We start from the raw sequence: 20302 nt of genomic DNA on the forward strand, positions 1-20302 counted from the left end.
CTCCTGACCATCAGCCTTGGGTTCTGCATGTTCCAGGCCACCAACCCCAGGGCTTAGTGTCAGGAACATGGAAGACCAGTTCCCCAGCTGGTGGTACAGCACGCCTAGAGCTCAAGGCTAGGGCTAAGCCATGCACAGAGTCCAAGACTGTTAGTTGGTTTGTTTTTTTTAATGACTTAGGTATGAGAGGACCAGTCAGATGAGGAGGAGGGGTGTTGATTTAAATAAAAGAACTGAAAGAAGCTCTCTGTGTCTCTGATTTCACTAGGCTCGCGACACATACCTGCTGTGTAAATATATGTAAATGTTGGGGGATATATTTTATGTGAAATTTCATGTGGGTGTTTTCAAAAGGGCCAGTCACTAAAATAACAAAACAACACATGTAGTAGCAGCATTTATATAATACTTTATAGCGTTGAAAGTACTTTTCTTACACCATCTCAGGAACCCTGTAAGATGTAAGAAAGGACAGAATTATTTCCCACAGTTTGGAAGAAACAATTGCTTAAGAATTTCTATGTCAGCAGTAAATCTGCCATTTCCCCCAAATAATTGGGTTTTAAAATGAAATCTTGAAAGTTTGTTTGATATTTTAAAAATAATAATGATGATAATGTTTTCCTGATAATGGTACATTGCTTTTTTGGGAGCTGTCACCAGGTTAGGGTTTGAAGTCGCTCATATTAGGCGTGAAGATCAAGGCAGGTGTTCAGGTCCTCTTGGATGCAGATGTCGGCTTCACTGGTAAGGCTTTCTCACAGACATAGAAAGATTCAGAACTGCAGGTGTAGTCATTCCATTCCCCATTGATCCAGAGTTGGCCACAGTCCTCATCCTGGTTTTGATAACTGTTGGGTTCTCCTTGCTTCCAGTTCCTGTGATGGAAGCGAGATGTCTCTCTCTCTCTCTCTCTCACTCTGAGCATCATCATCATAATCACCATCACCAAAAATTCACTAAACCTATTTATGTTCACCCACTAGGAATTCCATGCCGCTGTTTCCCTAACCTCTAACAGATTAATATTTTCCTCCCTAAATTAAAATTACTTTTACAGTTAAAAAGATATATTCCCTGTACACGTCTACTCAGTGATGAGCTTCACACTGCGTCTGTTGGGGCTTATTCATAGGTCAAATGAGCATAGGATTGCATCCTATAATATATTATTATATTTTAATAATATTATTGGGTTATTATATTATTGTTCCATAGGGTTGCAGCCTTCCAAACATAGGACTGGTGTGACCGAGTGGCTTCCCATACGGAAACCTGGCAGTAACACTGTCACCCCTTGTGACCTCCAGTCATTGAGGAACAACAATGAGGGAGCAGTGGCCTTCCGGTCAACCTCTGGTCGGCCTCGGGAGTGGGGGGTGCAGGACTAGGTGGGCCTTTGGCCTAGTCCCTTAAGGCTCTTCTTCTGTTCTTATGACCCCAGAGGTTACTTGAGGTTACAGAGGTTACCCCAGTGCTTACTTGAAGCCTGTTCTGTAATTGCTGCCGTCCAGCCATTTCCACTCGCCTTCTTTGTGTTGGTCATGGAGTCCAATCCAATAGCGCTCATTCCTGGTCCGTGTCTGTATGAAATTCTGCAAGAGGCAAATCCAAAGTACAGAAATATGGGGCTGTGTCAAACAAAGGCATCCCATTAGCACAAGGACTTCCATCTTCCTCTCCTTTTCCTCACCCTCCCTGCCAATTTTTCCCTGGGGTTCTCCAACGTCCAGAGCAGACTTGGGGGGTGGGGGGCACAGGGACAGGAATTCCATTGTGTAGGTGGAAGTGCTTGTGTCGATGTTCTCTTGTTACAACCAATGCTTCTGTGTTTGCATGAAGATGAAGATTCTGGGGCTGCCTACTTTGTAGAGAAGAAGAGTTGCTCTGCTGCAATCAATGGGCAAGGGCACTTTGCCGACCTTAGGCAAGCAAGTGGTCAAGGAAAATATATTTCACTTCTTGTTACCTGTTTGGCCAAATTGTTAACGATGACCAGCTGAGAGTGCTGCTGTTCACACTGCGCTTTGGCCATGTGCCAGGACACAGTCTTCAGGGAGAAGTAGTAGCATTTCCCACTGAAATATTCCCATTGTCTGGTGTCAGCACCACACGGGAACACTGAGCAAAGGAAAAAGACGAGAGAGAGAGAGAGAGAACTTGGCACTAGCCTAGCTTGTCAATTTAGCAGGGTCTAAAAAGTACCAGAGAAGAACAACGACTGGGTGAAGGGACTGCTCTAGTGACCCAGCGTTGTGTGTTCAATGCTGCAGATGTAGCGTTGAACTGCAATTCCCAGTAACCGTAACAAACTACAGCCCCCAGGATTCTTGGGGAGGGGGCAAGCCATGTACAGTGGTACCTCGGGTTACATACGCTTCAGGTTACAGACTCCACTAACCCAGAAATAACGCTTCAGGTTAAGAACTTTGCTTCAGGATAAGAACAGAAATCGTGCTCTGGCGGTGCAGTGGCAGCAGGAGGCCCCATTAGCTAAAGTGGTGCTTCAGGTTAAGAACAGTTTCAGGTTCAGAACGAACCTCTGGAATGAATTAAGTACGTAACCAGAGGTACCACTGTACTTTGAATGTGCTGCGTTCAATGTGTTATCGATTGAAGGTGGTGCATAGGCAGCCTAAATGAAACACATCTCTCCCTTTTAAACTGACTTATTTATTATTACATTTCTATCCCGCCTTTCTTCCAAGGAGCTCAAGGTAGCATAGGTTGTTCCCCACTCCCCTGTTTGATCCTCACAACAATCCTGTGAGGTAGGTCAGGCTGAGAGGCAGTTTGGGGCTCCGTGCTTCAGTCCTGCTTTCTCAGGTTCAAGTCCAACACTGTGTCCTCCTCTCCACATGGCTTCCCATCTCTACATTTTAATTTGCACAATTCATTCTGCAATGTAATTACATGACTAATGTGACTCCAGGTATGGACATGTAGCACTAATCTAAAACAAAACCAAACACTTTTTAATTTTAAGTCATTAAGTAAATAAGTCACAGGATGCCTAGGTCAGAAGTACTGTCTGGCTGATTACGACCACTTCACAAGGAGAGGCTGAAATCAGTTCATTTATAAAAAGCAGAAATGGTTACCGGTAGTTTTTATAAACAACTCTCTTACTTTGAGCTTGACTTGTGGAATCACCTAAAAGGACTTGGAGCAGAATGTGGGTGGAGGCTGGGAAGGCAGTCCCTCCCTGCAAAGGGGAATATAGTATTATAAGCTTGGGGGTTGGTTTGGATGGTGTTTTTGGGTCCCCTCTAAGCCTGTGGTTTTCCATCTGTAAGATGAGATTCTGTAGCAGAAGGAACCATTTTCTTTGTTAATGGCCAAGCTTGTTAAGGGTCAAGAACACTAGCTAACAAAGGCAGGCCTTCCTCCCTTGCCCGTCTGGATGCCACGTCATCCCTAGGGGGTAGAAGAACAATTTGCCAGAGGCTAGTCTCATCTTCCTCTCTGTGCTGAACCAAAGCTATTGCTTTGTGTGTGGCGAGATGTCAGGGACTGGCTAGATGAGGAGGAGCGGTGGAATCACCCGCCCAAGATCTCCCCCGGAAATCCCAGAAGAGGATTCGGATCCTAGATCCTGGTGGTGGACAACCGGGCACACCCCAGAGGAAGGGAAGAGCTTTGATAGAGAGGCTGGTGTGTTTCCCTGTCTTCCTCTGATCTGTGATGGAGCTGTTCTCTTGGTCAGCTCCCTTGACCCAGAGGCGGGGGGGGGGGGGGAGGTCTGGAAGCCTAATGGGGGAGCAAGATCTGTTAATGCTGTGAGTCTTTCCATCTTATGCCAGTCTCTCCTGTGACCTTCATTTCAGGGAAACTGAACCCGGGGTAAACGCTGACACCCCTGAAGTCTCTCAATGCTTGGAGACTGAGGTCTTTGTAGCAACAGAAACTTACAGTGAAAATCATGTCCGTAGGGATCCTTCGCAAGGGCTGTGTGGAGCTTGCTGATTTCTGAGGATGCTAATGCAACTGGCGTGATAAAGAGGGAGAAAAAAATATATGTCAGAATCTTCCTTCATCCTGCAACCCATTTCCAATTACGTAAAAGTAGGAATGCCAAGCCCCCATGAAAAGGTCATCCTGGTTACTGGTGTTTTTTTAACCTTTGAAACTTTTGGCAGCTTTTTTTGTATAACAGGCAAAGGGCAGAATCAACCTTGTAGTCACAGAATGTCTTTGGATCCACCTCTGGTGGCCGAAGAGGAGGGAAGGGGACTTTCCCCCTCACCCATCACACCACCTCCCTCCTTATTCTGAAGAGGCCCCAAATCTGGAGCCCATTGTGAGAAAGGCGTTGCAGGGCAGAGTGGGGTTCCAGGGATACCGTTTCTCCTCCTCTGGCCTGAGTGGAGAGGCATCCACAGGATGTGAAGTCAAATCATGCGGCTTCCTGCAGAGAATCCTGGAAACTGAAGCTCACCTCTCACAGAGCTACAATTCCCAGCACCGTTAACAAACAACAGTTCCCAGGATTCTTTGGGGGAAAGAAATGTACTTGAAATTTATGGTATGGATAAGTCACCTCCCGCCATCTCCGGCCATGCTGGTTGTGGCCAACAGGAAATCCTGCAGGCAGGGGCAGCACACCCCTGCCACTCCACCCCTGTGCCACTCCACCACCCTCACCTGGGAAGCCAAAGAGGTGGTCTCCCCACAGGTGCGCTGCCCACCCATCCCAGCAGAGCAGAGGCACCAGCAGAAGCGCCAGAGAGATCTTGCAAGATTTCTCTGCTGGCTGAGATGGCAGGTTGAGGTGTCCAGTTCTCTGATTTACAGATGACATGCTGTAGGCAGTAAAGCAGAAAACGTACCTTTGGAGAGGGCCACCACAAAGCCAATGACAATCAGCAGGTAGGAGACACCCAGCAGTGCATAGATCAGGAGAAATGGCCTCTGAATAAGATTTCTCCCTTCATAAGAGGAAAATGAGATGATGGGAACTTGACCCCCTGCAGACGTCTCTTTGGTAAAAAGCAGACCTCTCCATTTGTCACACTCCCTGTCGTCTCGTTTGCATCTTATCTTTTGCAGCTAATTTATGGAATGAAGCACTTAGCCAAACGAGACTGTTCACTCAGCCCTTTTTGGCTGGGGGGGGGGGGGCTGGATTCTCTAAAGGTTTCCTTATTGGCCTTCAAGAAAGGATTATGGCTGGTGCATTTTCCCTTCATAGGAGCTTCTAATCACTTTTAAATGCATACAGAGATGGAGGAGAATTTTGTTCGGTCTGCATGTTAAAGCTAACCAACCTAATCTGCTCCTATGGGACAAATAAGGTAAAGGTAAAGGTACCCCAGACCATTAGGTCCAGTCGTGTCCGACTCTGGGGTTGCGGCACTCATCTCGCTTTACTGGCCGAGGGAGCCAGTGTACAGCTTCCGGGTCATGTGGCCAGCATGACTAAGCCGCTTCTGGCAAACCAGAGCAGCGCACAGAAACACCGTTTACCTTCCCGCCGGAGCGGTACCTATTTATCTACTTGCACTTTTGATGTGCTTTCGAACTGCTAGGTAGGCAGGAGCAGGGGCCGAGCTATGGGAGCACACCCCATCGCGGGGATTCAAACCGCCGACCTTCTGATCGGCAAGCCCTCGACTCTGTGGTTTAACCCACAGCGCCACCTGGGTCCCTATTTGGGACAAATACCTGGATCCAAACCATAAATGGATAAATCCACTAAGCTTGATTTCTCATTTTTCAATTCTTAAATTCAATTTTCCACATTTCACACTGCATCAGTGTGCAATTTTTTAAAAAGTCCTCACAAAAATTTGTGTGAACTGAACATAATTTCTCCACTATTCCTAATCAGAACATAATTCTGCCCTATTCTGAATTTTGTGATAACAGTTAACAGAATATATATGCGCAATAATGATTTTTTAGCTCAAAATAAGTTTTGAAATGTGTACATTGAGATATGTGTATTTAAATAGTGTCCTGTGACAAAGTATCTAAATACAATTCTTATTTGATTGATTGACACATTGTATTTATACCCCAACTTTTTCTCCCAACCAGCTTAAGGTGACATACATGGTTCCCCTCCTCCTTATTCCATCCCCACAACAACCCTGTGAGGCAGGTTTTTTTCTGAGAGGCAGTCATTGGCCCAAGGTCACCCAACCAATTTTTTGTATGGATTTTAAAAAAGATGAAAGTGGAAGCTGGATAGAAGGGACTTATGAATGCGAAATTGACAGAGCCTGGAAGTAGATTAATCCACCCCTCCCTCTGTGCATCTGGAGATATGCCCCCCCAGCCTCATTTGGGCCGAGGTCGCCTCTTCTAATTTATTTTATTGAGAGGGTAAATAGAGAGACTAAGCATTTGTTGTTAATGATTTAGAAATGTGACATTCAACCTTTTTAGGCCATCAAAAAGATTTGCTTCATTAACCACAAATGGTTAGTCACTAATTTTGATGGGCAAAAAAAGGAGCAAGCAAATATGTTCTGCGTGTGGCACAGAAGTCGCAGCCCAGTGAATGGGGACGGAATGAAGTTCTTTTGTGTTCAATGAGGCTGCCTGCCAAAGCAGCGGCCCTAAGGCGACCACTTCACCCAGACGTGCAAATCTGCACGGGGCTGCCTTGCGGTTTCAGCGCCTGCTCCTTGGCTCTTCAGTCTGGGGTGAGGATTTCCACACACTCTCACTGGGGCTGCCAAAATGAATGTATTCTTTAGGGCAAGGAATAATTAGCAAGCCTAACTTCAAGGGTCCACTTAAGTGTATTAAGGCAACTGACTGCCACCCACAATTCAAATGAAAAAAGAAAATAGCAAATCAATATAGTAGTATTCAGTTCAAAATACAAAATTCAAGAAACATTAAAAGCACCGGAAAAAGCAGCACAAACTCAGCAGCATTCCAGGTTAAAGGTGACTTTAAAAACAGGTTAAATGCAAAGAGCTTTGCTTGGGGCTGAACAAGGCTCCAAACAAGCATAACTTGGGAGAATGTTCCATAGATTGTGGGCTCCACCACTTTCCCTAGACTTGCCGCACTTCAAGTGGATTTAGTCACCTGGAGAGAATCCTTCCTAAGAGCTGATGGATCTCATTGATTGGCCGGCAGGAAGAGAGAGAGAGAGGATCCTTCGGGGGGGGGGGGAAGCTGCAAAACCTTTGGCAAATGCCAAACAAGGGAAACAGGGAGATCTTCTTTACCTTTAGAAGTTCGAAAGTTATCTGCATACTTTTCTTCATCCATCTTAGGAAGCTGTGTGAGGGAAAGGTGTTGTTTGCCTTTGGTGTTGTTTTGAAACACTTTTGAAAACAGGGATGTTTGTCATTTTACTGGGGTTGCTCTGCATAGATGGTTAATGATTAATTTAGGAGAGACCCCTGTTCTCCTACCCTCAGACTACCTCTTTCCAGAATATACCTCCCCCTTGAAAGCATGCCCATTGCACACAAATACAGCAAGGTTCATGGGCAACTCGTCTTTTGATGAATCTGTAGCAGAATTTTGCAGTTGTACCAGATTAGCAGAAGCCAGGTCATTGGAAAAAGAGGGCCTTGTTCCCTGTTCTCAGCTATGTAATTTCGGGAAATGGGATCACCCTAAGGCAGACGTCTGAAGGTGATTTTACTAGCTGCATGGGTTGGTATGGGAGTACACAATCCTACCATTTTCTTGGGCTCAAGCTGTGAAGACTTGAATGATAAAAGCAGTACTTTGAATTGCGTCTGGGAACAAAACTATAACTGGAGTAGTCATGGAAAGGTACTCTAATGATTTTCGGGTGTTAAGCAGGGTGCCAGACCCCTCCAATCCCTGGATCTGGCAAGTGCTAGAATTTAATCAAGACTTCCAATTCTTGGAACAGCCAGGCTAGTTTTCTGGGGAGTTGACAGCCTGGGTGATGAGCCATTAAGAGGGATTCAGGGGCAAATGGGCAAGATAGCAAATTGGTGGGGCCCTCTCTCTCAACAGATAAAGTCAGAGTTTGGAGAGTTTGGAGCAGTGATTTGACCTAGCAGCGAGCTAGAGTCAGAGCAACACAGAAAGCAATGAGTGATTTCTGTCTGAATCTAAGGCTGTGGCTGCGGGGGATGCAAGGCCCTTTTGGGGTGTTGTGAACCTCTCCAGCATAGGCTCAGATTGTATATATGTGTAAATAAACCATATATCATAAATACAGCACAGACTCCACTGTGCCTCAAAAGTAAACACAAACTGGGCAAACAGAGGAGTATTTTGGTAATGTGGCACCCTACGGACAAAATTTGGCACCCCCTAAATATTTTTTATTTCTTATGCATCTTCTCAGTAGGTATTATTATTAATATTATTTTGCACCCCCTTAGCTCGAGGCTCTTTGTGGGGGAACCACCTGCACCTCTCCCAACAAACTTAGGTTGATGTTCAATAGCTTGGGGGAGAATATGCTTTTCTTGCCTTTATTTCCTTTATTTTGTACATGAATAATGAGCAATAAGTAATGAGTAATAAGTAATAGGGACGTGGGTGGCGCTATGGGTTAAACCACAGAGCCTAGGACTTGCTGATCAGAAGGTCGGCGGTTCGAATCCCTGTGATGGGGTGAGCTCCCGTTGCTCAGTCCCTGCTCCTGCCAACCTAGCAGTTCGAAAGCACGTCAAAGTGCAAGTAGATAAATAGGTACTGCTCCAACGGGAAGGTAAATGGCATTTCCGTATGCTGCTCTGGTTCACCAGAAGCGGCTTAGTCATGTTGGCCACATGACCCAGAAGCTGTATGCTGCCTCCCTTGGCCGGTAAAGCGAGATGAGCGCCACAACCCCAGAGTTATCTGCGACTGGACCTAATTGTCAGGGGTCCCTTTACCTTTATCTTTACTAAGTGCAGGTGGCTAAGACTTTAAGATCAGAGGGACCCTAAATCTATCTCTCTTTTGGCATTCCAGCAGTTAGCAGACAGCAACAGCAGTCTAAATCAATAGCTATTGTTGGTTTAGGCTACTTGCCAATATTATAATGTTTCCTAACCCAGAGAACAGTTAAGGAAGTTGTTTCCTGGATGATATGTGTGCCCATAGGGTTTTTCAGAAGTGTAAAATCTTACCTATGGCAAGGAAATTAGGTTAAAACACATGTTACACAAGAGCATAGTCTCGAGGAATTATTGGAAGTTGAGCTAATAGGGGGGTGCTTGGATACAGCACTTCCTTGCTCCTCTGTTAATTTTTCTTCTTGTGCGTAAAAATATTGTTTTTAAGAACCTCTTTCAGTCTTGAATGTTTCCCCCATCTATTCCATCCAGACATTTAGAAGCTTTTGTTACCATCTTTCATTAATCACAGCTTGTTGTTGGCTGAACTCAGTCTCAACAATGGCATGTTTAATACAAACCAATGTAAAACCGTGGGTTGTGAAGCTGGCTTGTTCCAACAACCCATAGTTAAGATTAAGCAGAGGTGTGGATGTAACCCTAAACTGCAGTTAATAAAAAATGGAAGCAAATGCTTTCAGTCGCCTCATTCACACTATAGGAGAGGAAACCATGAGAGGCTTATTCTCATAATGGGAAACCAACATTTATCATGATGTGTATTATGCCTTATGAATACCAGGTTACTGCCCTAACCAGTAAGTGAGGGCATCTTCTGAGTGGATAACCACCGACTTTTCCCTAAAACAACATGAGATCTTTCTTGTGAACTTTCTTGCTGTATAAGGCAGAAAGCAAGTTGGACTACATTTTACTAAAAGCAGGCCCACTGCAATGAATGGACTCAAGTCTGCTACGCTTTGCTCTGAGTGGGACTTACATTGGAAAGGCAGATGATCAACTGTAAAGCCAATGAACTTCAGTTCAGTATAGTATGCTATGCAACAGATGTTTATTTTTTTTAGGTAAATAAACTGATATGATAACACTCTTGAAGTTTAGGCATGTTTCCTTTTAGAGGTGCGATCATCTTGCCAGTTGGATCTACTCTGAGTAGAATTAGCACTGGATACAACCCTCAGCTTTTCTGCTGTGACGAAGTTCCAGAGCACATGCAGCCACACTTTGAAAGTCATGTTGTCAATGAATGTGCAGCGACTTGCCATTTCTCTCTGGGTTGCCATCAACTTAAATGAGATCAAGACTATGCATGTGATGGTTTCATTGCCTCTCGCTCCCCAGAGCTTCTTCACAATGCGCACAGGCTCACGGGGTAGACACCACACTGGAATCTCCAAGGGAGACAGCACTTGACACAACACAGCCTGGCAAATCTGCCTGGATTTTGTGGATCACCTGGTCTTGGAACTCTAACCCCCTTATATCAAGATTTCTGAGGCGGGGCAATTTCTGGCAAACGGCCACAATGGCTTCTGGGGAAAGCTTGCAGCAGGACTCCAGGCAGAGCTCCCCCAAGTCTAGCAAGCTGCTTAAACAAGAAAGACCTCTGTTCTCCAGAGAAGGGTTGTCCCCGAGGTCCAAACTTTGCAGGTGCCTCATGTGGTACGCAATGACATGTGTGAGTAAATTGCCAATGCTACAGCGACGCAGGGTGAGGTGCTGTAGGCCTCCCAGGTGTGGTGCTGCTGCCTGGAAACCTGCAACAGTTATCCGGTACGCCTCAGACAGGACCAGAGTCTTGAGATTGCCCTGGATGGAGATGTTCAGCAGGTGCTGGTTGGAGAAGGCAGGGACATTCTGGATTACAAGGTGCTGAATCTGTGGATAGGCAGGGCAGGTCTTCGAGGCTTCAGACACTTTGAACCACAGAGAAGGGATCTCACAGGAGCTCAGTTCCAGGCTTGTGACAGAGGAAGGGATGAAATCATAGGAGAGTGAGCGAAGGTCTGTCTCTGTCAGGCACAGGTGGTGGAGATTGGGGCATTGCCTGCCCAAGGCCTGCATTAGTGCTGGGGTAAAAACTTCCTGCTTGCGAACGGAGTGGAGGGATCCCCGTGCCTTCAGCGTCCGCAGGCTGCCTCGAAGATTGTTCCGCAGCAAGTGCCATAGGGCCTTGGAGGACATCTAAGTACAGGGAAGTGAAGTTTGCATGCATATCAAAAGCCATGCAAGTCACATGGGCACACGAAGAAGAGAGCACTACAACTGCCAAATCACTGCCAGACCAACTAATGCAAGGCTGCAAGCCTGTCCTCATTTAGCTGGAGACAGGCTCATGCAACTCTGTGGGACTCACACCTTGGGGGAGCATAAAGGGCAAGCAAATCTCACTGTGCTCAATGAGGCTGACGTCTTAGAAATTTTAGGATTATAGCCTAAGATTCCAGTGACTAAGGACAGAGCCTGCCCTCATCCTCCCGACTAATAAACCTAAAATAAATTGTACAAAATAGGGTATTAAATATACAGAATTTTGTACAATAAGCACATTACTTTAATTTGCATAATTTATACAGGTTGCCAGAATGTCTCATGCCTGTTGTCTGTTGGATCTTTTTGCTCCAGGATACTGGATATCTGGCTAAAGCCATCCTCTAGCGTTTTCGCACGGACTCTGGTGATCTGGCATAGCCTGCTCCTCACATGGGGGAAGGGTGATAGCTCAGTGGCAGAACACTTGCTTTGCCTGCAGAAGGTCCCAGTTTCCATTCCTGGCATCTCCAGGCGGAAACCCTGGAAAGCTGCAGACTATCAGTGTACACAGTACTTGGCTGGATGGGCCTCTTCTCTGACTCGGTGTAGGGCAGCTTCCTATGCGCCTACCTATCCATGCCTGTTGCCACAACTACCCAGCAACTAGTCTTCAGACGGAGGGCAGGCATTTTTACCTTGTAAGGAGTTAGGTCCAAGTATCTCCACAGCAATTTGTCCCGCACCAAGCGACGCCATCGTCTGCAGACCCTGCAGAAAGACGAGATTAGCTGAGTCATTGTCATGGGCCTGAGATGAAGCAGCCAGTTCGATCATCTGGCATCCTGCCATACCTAGTTCAAAAAGTGAAAATTTGGACAGAAAAGTTGTTGGGCTTTTTTTTTTTTTTAAGTTTTGCCCAAATCTCGAACAATTGAACAAATTGTAAGTTTTTGAATTAATTTTAAGGGAAATCACCAAAAACAACACTGCTGACATTGTGGAGTTGCCATACAGTATATCCCTATCTTCCCAGATGTTTCAATGATTTCCACCCCAATGCTGTTCCCACCTGTTTCTGATTGCCAGCTATATCCGAGAAATTCCGGCCTTGAGAAGAGGACAGCTGTGTGATAAGGGAGAGAGGCTGAAGAAGGGAGAGGAGGAGGCTTGGAGCTGAGCAGGCAAAAGGTAAAGAGTGTGCATTAAACTGAAGTTAATAAAAGTAATTTAGTTTAGAGATATTTTTTGCACTGATATTTTGGCTATGGCTGGGGCCAGAAATGGGATTGATCTTAACGTTGTGTGGTTTTTGGAAACGTTAGCCATTTTGAGATTATTTTGCAAAATATGAAGTATATAAACTTTTAAAATAAAAATGGGGGTGGGGGTGGGGAATAAAGACATGAATAACCGCCCCCTGTAATTTCACATTCGATACTGATGGTATAATATGAAGAGCTCACTGGGCAGAGCACGAGACTTAATCTCTGGGTCGTGGGTTCGATTCCTGACTTGCAGGGCATTGGACTAGATGACCCTCGCGGCCCCGCCCCTTCCACCATTCCAACCACAACGCCCCCGCAGGCGAGCCTGGGCATTGCAGCCCCGCCCTGGCAGAGGAAGTGGCTGAGAGAGGAGGGAGAGCGACAGCCGCAGGATGGAGCGAACCACTCTGTGGAAGTTGTGGGGGGGGGGAGAGAGGAAACTATGAAGCCGGAGGAAGGAACGGAATCACCCACCGGGCCCCGCCCAGCCGGTCGCGCGGCGGCAGGCACTCCAGAATCCGGAGCAGGAGCGAGTCCGGGAGGGCGCAGAGCCCTTGCTGCTCCATTCCGACGCCGTTGGTTCCTTCCGTAGGCTGGTCCGGCCTCACTTCCGCTTCCTCTCAGATACAGTCCGCCGGAAGTAGCTCTCGTGTTTCCTCTTCCGGTGCGTGCGTGTATTTGTATCCGCGTCGCTTCCGTTTCCGCCTGGTCTCCGGCTGTCAAGAGTCCGCTGAATTCAGGTAGGTTTGGGGGCGGCCAGCGGGGATCTTCCGGGGCCGGAGACGGAGCGGGCCTCCCCTTTCCCCCACCCCAGGCCTCTGGCGCTGCTGCCCGGGGCAGGTGGGAGCTCGGCGCCGCCAGTGCCGCCTCCAGAGACGCGGGTCTTCCGGGGCCTCCGAGTTGCTCACGTGTCCCGAATGGCTGCTTAAAAACAACAGCTTGGTCTGCACACATGAGTTTCTTGCGTCGAGGGGCACAGGCCTCCTTTCTCCGGTGGACATGCATGCAAACGCCAATGTCCTGAAAAACGAGCCTTTATTTTGTATGCTTCCGGTGCGGTTCATTTCGAGCTGTTTGCTATGTCGCTTTAAATGTGCTTGTGGCTGGTGGGTTATTATTTCGTTTCGGTTAGGGTACTTGTTTTTATTACGTTCTCTGTGGTTTTATTATGCAGTTATGTGCCTTTGAGAGTTGTGAATAAAGATAACATTTCCCATGATGTTAATGTTCTGGCAGGAGAAGTTGTACTGGTAACACTTCTCTTTCTTAATTTTCTTTAATCAGTATTCCCTGTCAGTTGAGAAAGCATCCCCCCATTTTGTCTCAGTTCTGATTTTAAAAACTGTATACCCCACCTGTTTTAGGACCAAGTGGCATAAGACATACACTTTTAAACAAATGAATCATCCTGTCTTTTCTTCCCAACAGAGTCTCAGAAGGCAGGAGGCCAAAGGTCTCCTTGCTCAGCAGTTTCTTGGGGTTGTTCTGGTACCAGATCGGGATGATTGAAGTGGTTTGCAACGATCGGCTGGGCAAGAAAGTGAGAGTGAAGTGCAAGTATCCAAAGCTCAAAAGAAGTAGCTTCTGCAGGAGGCTGAATGGCATCTTCCTGCCCTACGTGCAGCTATTGTGTTTTATTTGAGGCTCTGGTGTATGAAAAAAGAGGAGGCAAGGTAGTGATCACTTGGGACGTGAGCATGGTTGAATGGAGGTTCCATTTTTTTATTGTGTAGCTGTTCTTTGGTTGTTTAGTCATGTCCGACTCGTCGTGACCCCATGGACCAGAGCATGCCAGGCACTACTATCTTACACTGCTGCCCGCAGTTTAGTCAAACTCATGTTAGTAGCTTCTATGACACTGTCACCCCCTTCTCCTTGTACCCTCCATCTTTCCCAAATCAGGGTCTTTTCTAGGGAGTCTTCTCTTCTCATGAGGTGGCCAAAATACTGGAGCCTCAACTTCAGGATCTGCCCTTCCAGTGAGCACTCAGGGCTGATTTCTTTAAGGATGGATAAGTTTGATCTTTTTGCAGTCCATGGGCCTCTCAAGAGTCTCCTCCAGCACCTTAATTCAAAAGCATCAATTCTTCGGCGATCAGCCTTCTTTATGGTCCAGCTCTTACTTCCATACATTACTACTGGGAAAACCATAGCTTTAACTATACGGACCTTTGTCAGCAAGGTGATGTCTCTGGGGTTTTTTTTTTTATGCTGTCTAGGTTTGTCATTGCTTTTCTCCCAAGAAGCAGGTGTCTTTTAATTTTGTGACTGCTGTCACCATCTGCAGTGATCATGGAGCCCAAGAAAGTAAAATCTCTCACTGCCTCCATTTCTTCCCCTTCTATTTGCCAGGAGGTGATGGGACCAGTGGGCATGATTTTAGTTTTTTTGATGTTGAGCTTCAGACCATATTTTGCACTCTCCTCTTTCACCCTCATTAAGAGGTTCTTTAATTCCTCCTCACTTTCTGCCATCAAAGTCGTGTTATCTGCATATGTGCATATCTGAGGTTGTTGATATTTCTTCCGGCAATCTTAATTTCGACTTGATGAATTCTGCATAAAAGGTAAATAAGCAGGGAGACAATATAGAGCCTTGTCATTCTCCTTTCCCAATTTTGAACCAATCACTTCTCCCAATTTTGAACCAATCACTTGTGCTGTAGTTGGAGCATTCTTTGGCACTGCCCTTCTTTGGGATTGGGATGTACACTGATCTTCTCCATTCCTCTGGCCACTGCTGAGTTTTCCAAACTTGCTGGCATATTGAGTGTAGCACCTTAACAGCATCATCTTTTAAAATTTTAAATAGTTCCGCTGGAATGTCATCACTTCCACTGGCCTTGTTATTAGCAATGCTTTCTAAGGCCCATTTGACTTCACTCTCCAGGATGTCTGGCTCAAGGTCAGCAACCACACTGCCTGGGGTGTACGAGACATCTACCATATTTTTCACTCCATGAGACGCACTGGACCATGCGATGCACTTAGTTTTTAGAGGAGGAAAAAATGAAAAAAAAATATTCTGAATCAAATGTTGTACTCAATTGGTATTTAATAAACAATTTCTTGAATAGATCTCTGGTTTTTCCCATTCTATTTTTTCCTCTATTCTTTCTATTTTTTCTTTCCTGTATCTTTCACTATCTCCCTCGTATTTTGCTTGCCTTCTCTCCCCTGCTATAGCCACAGTCAGCTCCAGGTCTTGTTTTTGCTGACTATAGAGCTTCTCCATCTTTGGCTGCAGAATTGTGTAGCTAGCAAGAAGATATAATAAGATATCTCTTACTGTGCATGCAGGGTTTATGGGAGGGGTAGTACCTTTGGTTGGGGAACACGTTGTGCTCCTTCTGGGGTAGTTTATTCACCTTTGGTCCCCACACTGCACTCAGCTCTTGCCTGTGGCTCCTAGAAGCTGTCAGCATGCATAATCAGCTACACCCCAGAAAACAGTTTAGATTGGCTGGGGAAACCAGAGTAGGGTAGCCAACAGGAGAGGCAATGGGTATGTGAAAATGGATGTGAAAAAGTGCAGCTATAAGTACTCAGACTTCAGCTCAGTTGGGATTGAGTATTTAAGATCTCACAAAAGAGCTCGGGAGTAAAGAGAAAGGGAGAACTGGCACTGTTTAGGGAGAAGGTTTCAGGTCTAAGGCGGGCACCCCAAACTTGACCCTCCAGATGTTTTGGGACTACAATTCCCACCATCCCTGACCACTGGTCCTGTTAGCTAGGGATGATGGAAGTTGTAGTCCCAAAACATCTGGAGGGCCGAGTTTGGGGATGTCTGGTCTAAGGGAATGGGTGGTTTATGGGTGCAGGAAACTTTTGGGTGACTGAAGCAGCACAAGCATGCCTTTTCGTAAATGGTGGCACACATCTTATGGTTGGAGATGAGGAAAGGGTTCTTGTGTATGTTTGGATGGTGCATGTCTAACTCAGGAGTGGAAAGCTGTGGCCCTCCAGGCGGTGCTGGACTCAAATCTTCCTCCTCTCTATGTATTGGCAATTCTGCCTGGGGCTGATGGGAGCTGGAGTCCAAAAACATCTGAAGGGTCAGAGGTTAGTCACCCTTTGTTTAAGTGGTATCCACCCTGAGCTTGTAACATCCAAATAGGTTTCTTCTCCCATGTATTGGCAAGTATAACTCGAGGCCACTGTGTGTGATATACATGTGTGCACAACCCCAATTGTGTTGGGTATCCAGGTACTAAATTGCTTGGGACTGGTAGATGGTACATAATGAACACATAGTCTACTTAGTGCTTTTGATTTAAGACATCCTTTCCTTAACTCGTACCACCGCTCAGCTCTGATGACACCATTAGGGACTTGAAGAAGCTCATTGCTGCGCAGACTGGCACGCGGTGGGACAAGATCGTGTTGAAGAAATGGTGAGTAGAAATGAGTAAAGCATTAGGGCCCCTCAGGCAGCTCCCTCAGCTTGTTCTTAGCACTAACAATGCAATAGCACAGTGCATGCTTTCAGTACAAGAAGCCCAGATCTCCAGGTCTCCACACATGACTACAGACCTGGGTGCATGTTGTACTGCTTAGTATTGATCTTCTTAAACCACTTACAGTATTTGTATAGTTCCTTTCAACCATAGTGGTTCTTCAAAGCAATTATCATCATCATCAAAGACAGCAATTGATAATACAGCCATACCTCTGGTTGCGAATGGATGTGCGCAATGTGATTTGGCGCTTCTGCGCATGCGTGAACCATCGAACCCGGAAGTAACCCGTTCCGGTACTTCCGGGTTCGGTGCGTTCGTAACCTGTGATGAACGCAACACGCAGCGTTCGTATCCAGAGGTATGACTATATCAATTAAAAGCAATTAATTTTAAACTATAATGAGCAATACCAAAACAAGGAAAATATAATAGTGGCACAAAGTTCCAAAATTGCCAAGTAAAAATCAAACAGAAAAGCCATGACAAAATAAATAAGTCTTTCTTCCCCTCTGAGAGGAATAGAAAGAATGTGCCAGCCATACTCGGGAGGAAGAGAGAAACTCACAGCTTAGGGGTAGGCCGCTGAAAAGGCCTTACTCTTCATTGATGATAGGCTAAACTCCCTAGTTGCAATGTGGAGTGGGCCTGATGGATAGTTTTTGATGTCTAGGGTGGGTGTGCCTCATATAGAAAGAGGCTGGGGAAACCCAGCCAGATGGGCGGGGTATACATAATTGTTGTTGTTGTTGTTGTTGTTGTTGTTGTTGTAACGGAATATCCCAGGTGTGGAACTGCCCAGGCACCTGGCCCTTGGGGATAAGCCCACTGGTTTCTGCGGAGTTAAATAAAAGAAGTCCAGCCACTGGAGCAAAGGACAAAACAGGGTTTATTGCGCAATAGGTTACAGTAAAACTGCACACCCAGAGCAGCATTACAGGAACTTTTAAAAACTCCTATCATATCCCAGAATACAGTTTGGAAACATCATTACTACATCACTAAAATATCATCACTACATCACGAAAGGGGAGGGCAATACATGATTAACATATAGGAAAAACAAGATATGGGGAAAACAGAGCAATATCAGGGAGATAGCCCTGGGCAAATGTGAATGGGTGTTAAGTATTGGCAAGGATATCTTGAGCATTTATCTGGGAGAGAACAATGGGATTCCGGTTGAGGGATATTAGCCCAGTGGCTTCCTGAAGCACCCAGAGATTACCTGATGAGGCATTTCCCTGTGTACATGGTCTCTCGCCTACTGGATCATGGCAGAGAGATGGGTTCCCTTAAGGGCAGCACTCTGTACCCCAATGAGTTTACTCAAGAGGAGACTTTGCTTAGGTGACCCCCCCTGTAATTTCCGTAACATTGTTAAGGACCCGTTCCATTTAGGACTTTCAAGGCCTGAGTTGCAGTAAGAAACAGATCTCTTAAAATGGGCATAACCTGATTGCAGAATCTTACTCTTGTTTCAAATGGGCAGCTATATCTGTACCAGTTGAAGTTTCTATGCCAACTTTAAGGACAGCTCCATAGAAAAGCCTATTGGCTCTGTCATGTACAGTATATATATATTATCCATCATGTTAGTTGTTGATAATTTTAACAATGTCATAATTGCCATATTTTATTCAGCTGTTTAACAAATTACGGTTGACTAACTGCCTTTCTTGTTAATGTTTTAGGTATACAATTTTCAAGGACCATGTTTCATTGGCAGACTGTATCCTTAAACAATCTTGGTTATTTGTGGTAAAATAACAGGCTGGCCAGGTGGGTCCAGAGGGGGTGGGGGCAGGGAAAGGAAAGAAGGGGGTGATACTCTTCAGCTTGAACTGAGCAGATTTCCGTCATAGTTAATTTATTTCTTTTTTACTCCATTTGGGTTGGGTATAAATAATAACAATAATAAATAATGTACATAAATAAATGTATGTAAATTACTTCTCTACTACTTTACATCTATTAAATAATAATCACTTTCCCACCATGCACATAGACAGAAACTTGCTAGATGATCTCAGGAACCATTGTGCTTAATTATTTTCATACGTATCCAAGTGCGTAATGAACAAATGAACAACTTTTCAAGATGTGTAGATTGGTTTCTACTTATGAAAGCTTTCCATAAAATATTGATTTCACAGTAAAGACAACAATAAAACAATTAAAAACAATACCATATGTTTTAAAACGATAATGACTACTCTGTGCAGTTGGGCAGCATTTAGAGCGAATCTGTTGGGGTGTATATGTGCTTGGATAATTCATAAATTAAGTATGAATTTCAGCACCTTTGATAAATTTCAAAAGTATCATTATTCTGGCATTGTGGTAGATTTTTCCCATCATATACATCAAGCCCAATTTTAAAAAATACAGAAATACTTTCCAGTGGAATTTCCCCTTAACTCCTCACTTCCAGATGAAATTCACGATGGCATGAACCTAGAACTATATTATCAGTAGTTTCATTGAGGCAGATGCTGCCTTTTCTATGTCTGTTTCTTTCATTCTTCATTTCTCATTTGACAAACTCTTGATTGTTTGGTTGCATGAGGTTTAGTTAAGAGTATTGTATTCCTGAGCACAATATACCAGGAATGAATACCAGGAAACTTGTATTCAGGCTGTCTTTTATTGTTTTGTTTTTTAAAAAATCTTTATAATAAATGTGACCCAATATGTGTGGCCTGACTCTGTCTGCAGTGTATCTTTAAAATACCTTGAGTGTCGTATATGTGAAAAAGATATCTATAATACGTAGTGGGTGGGTGGGCAGGCCTGAGTGGAAAGAATCATAGGGCCATAAACCTGTAGAGTTGGAAGGGTCCCATAGGAACATCTAGTCCACCCTCTGCAATGCAGGAATCTTTTTGTCCAATGTGGGGCTTGAACCTGCAACCCTGAGTGAGTCTGGACTATCCAGGCACAGAGTCTCATGAGTTATTTAGAAATTAACCTGGGAATCGGGATAGTGGATGGTGGGTGAATAGAGAGTGGGCGTGCAGGCAGCGGGCACATTGCAAAAGCAACCAAATATTCTCCACCTTTTTGTTCTCTAGGCCAGTGTTTTTCAACCACTGTTCCGTGGCACACTAGTGTGCCGCGAGATGTTGCCTGGTGTGCCGTGGGAAAAATTGAAAAATTACTTTATATATAGTCAATATAGGCACAGAGTTAATTTTTTTAACATTTTCTAATGGTGGTGTGCCTCGTGATTTTTTTCATGAAACAAGTGTGCCTTTGCCCAAAAAAGGTTGAAAAACACTGCTCTAGGCCAGGCTTCCTCAACATTGGCCCTACAGATGTTTTTGGCCTACAACTCCCATGATCCCTAGCTAGCAGAACCAGTGGTCAGGAATGATGGGAATTGTAGTCTCAAAACATGCTCTAGGCCACCATCCCGACGGGACTTCGGCCGCGGGCGGATTGGGCACCTCTTTCTCTGGTGGGCGGGGCTTTCCTCCCTCCCAACTCGCCGCGTCCAATAGCGGGCGGGGAGTTCCGCGGCCGAGAGGGCGAGA

The 20302-nt window shown here is 45.3% G+C and overlaps 3 protein-coding genes across 4 annotated transcripts; 1 reads left to right on the forward strand and 2 right to left on the reverse strand.

The window, feature by feature from the left end:
* Nucleotides 1-389: 389 nt before the first annotated feature.
* Nucleotides 390-7303, reverse strand: LOC117039440 (hepatic lectin-like). Its single transcript, XM_033136555.1, has 6 exons — nucleotides 7188-7303; nucleotides 4830-4928; nucleotides 3913-3987; nucleotides 1970-2121; nucleotides 1483-1595; nucleotides 390-878 (listed from the first exon to the last, which is right to left on the reverse strand). The coding sequence occupies exons 1-6, from the start codon at nucleotides 7228-7230 to the stop codon at nucleotides 713-715; spliced, it is 648 nt and encodes a 215-aa protein (XP_032992446.1). The 5' UTR covers nucleotides 7231-7303; the 3' UTR covers nucleotides 390-712.
* Nucleotides 7304-9828: 2525 nt separating this feature from the next.
* On the reverse strand, nucleotides 9829-12910 carry FBXL12 (F-box and leucine rich repeat protein 12). Its single transcript, XM_033136565.1, has 3 exons — nucleotides 12785-12910; nucleotides 11741-11813; nucleotides 9829-10976 (listed from the first exon to the last, which is right to left on the reverse strand). The coding sequence occupies exons 1-3, from the start codon at nucleotides 12874-12876 to the stop codon at nucleotides 10158-10160; spliced, it is 984 nt and encodes a 327-aa protein (XP_032992456.1). The 5' UTR covers nucleotides 12877-12910; the 3' UTR covers nucleotides 9829-10157.
* A 39-nt stretch (nucleotides 12911-12949) lies between these two features.
* Nucleotides 12950-19466, forward strand: UBL5 (ubiquitin like 5). 2 transcript variants are annotated; one of them, XM_033136582.1, is made up of 5 exons: nucleotides 12950-13050; nucleotides 13739-13867; nucleotides 16620-16703; nucleotides 18461-18498; nucleotides 19201-19466. In XM_033136582.1, exons 2-5 carry the CDS (start codon nucleotides 13812-13814, stop codon nucleotides 19242-19244), a joined length of 222 nt encoding a protein of 73 aa, XP_032992473.1. In that variant the 5' UTR covers nucleotides 12950-13050; nucleotides 13739-13811; the 3' UTR covers nucleotides 19245-19466. The 2 variants fall into 2 exon arrangements, with proteins under 2 accessions (XP_032992473.1, XP_032992464.1); XM_033136573.1 differs by lacking the exon at nucleotides 12950-13050 and adding an exon at nucleotides 13268-13363.
* The last annotated feature ends 836 nt before the right edge of the window (nucleotides 19467-20302 follow it).

The sequence above is a fragment of the Lacerta agilis genome, chromosome 2 (assembly GCF_009819535.1).
Source record: "Lacerta agilis isolate rLacAgi1 chromosome 2, rLacAgi1.pri, whole genome shotgun sequence".
Lineage (NCBI taxonomy): Eukaryota > Metazoa > Chordata > Lepidosauria > Squamata > Lacertidae > Lacerta > Lacerta agilis.

Excerpts from the sequence above, each read along its gene's own strand:
- LOC117039440 (XM_033136555.1), bottom strand. The coding sequence starts at position 7,230 with ATGGATGAAGAAAAGTATGCAGATAACTTTCGAACTTCTAAAG. Across the intron at positions 1,596-1,969 it reads TTAACAATTTGGCCAAACAG|AATTTCATACAGACACGGAC; the intron begins GTAACAAGAAGT and ends TGCCTCTTGCAG. Across the intron at positions 879-1,482 it reads AATTACAGAACAGGCTTCAA|GAACTGGAAGCAAGGAGAAC; the intron begins GTAAGCACTGGG and ends CTTCCATCACAG.
- FBXL12 (XM_033136565.1), bottom strand. The coding sequence starts at position 12,876 with ATGGAGCAGCAAGGGCTCTGCGCCCTCCCGGACTCGCTCCTGCTCCGG. Across the intron at positions 11,814-12,784 it reads GACCGGCTGGGCGGGGCCCG|GGTCTGCAGACGATGGCGTC; the intron begins GTGGGTGATTCC and ends GTCTTTCTGCAG. Across the intron at positions 10,977-11,740 it reads TGGACCTAACTCCTTACAAG|ATGTCCTCCAAGGCCCTATG; the intron begins GTAAAAATGCCT and ends CCCTGTACTTAG.
- UBL5 (XM_033136582.1), top strand. The coding sequence starts at position 13,812 with ATGATTGAAGTGGTTTGCAACGATCGGCTGGGCAAGAAAGTGAGAGTG. Across the intron at positions 13,868-16,619 it reads AAAGTGAGAGTGAAGTGCAA|CTCTGATGACACCATTAGGG; the intron begins GTATCCAAAGCT and ends ACCACCGCTCAG. Across the intron at positions 16,704-18,460 it reads AAGATCGTGTTGAAGAAATG|GTATACAATTTTCAAGGACC; the intron begins GTGAGTAGAAAT and ends TTAATGTTTTAG.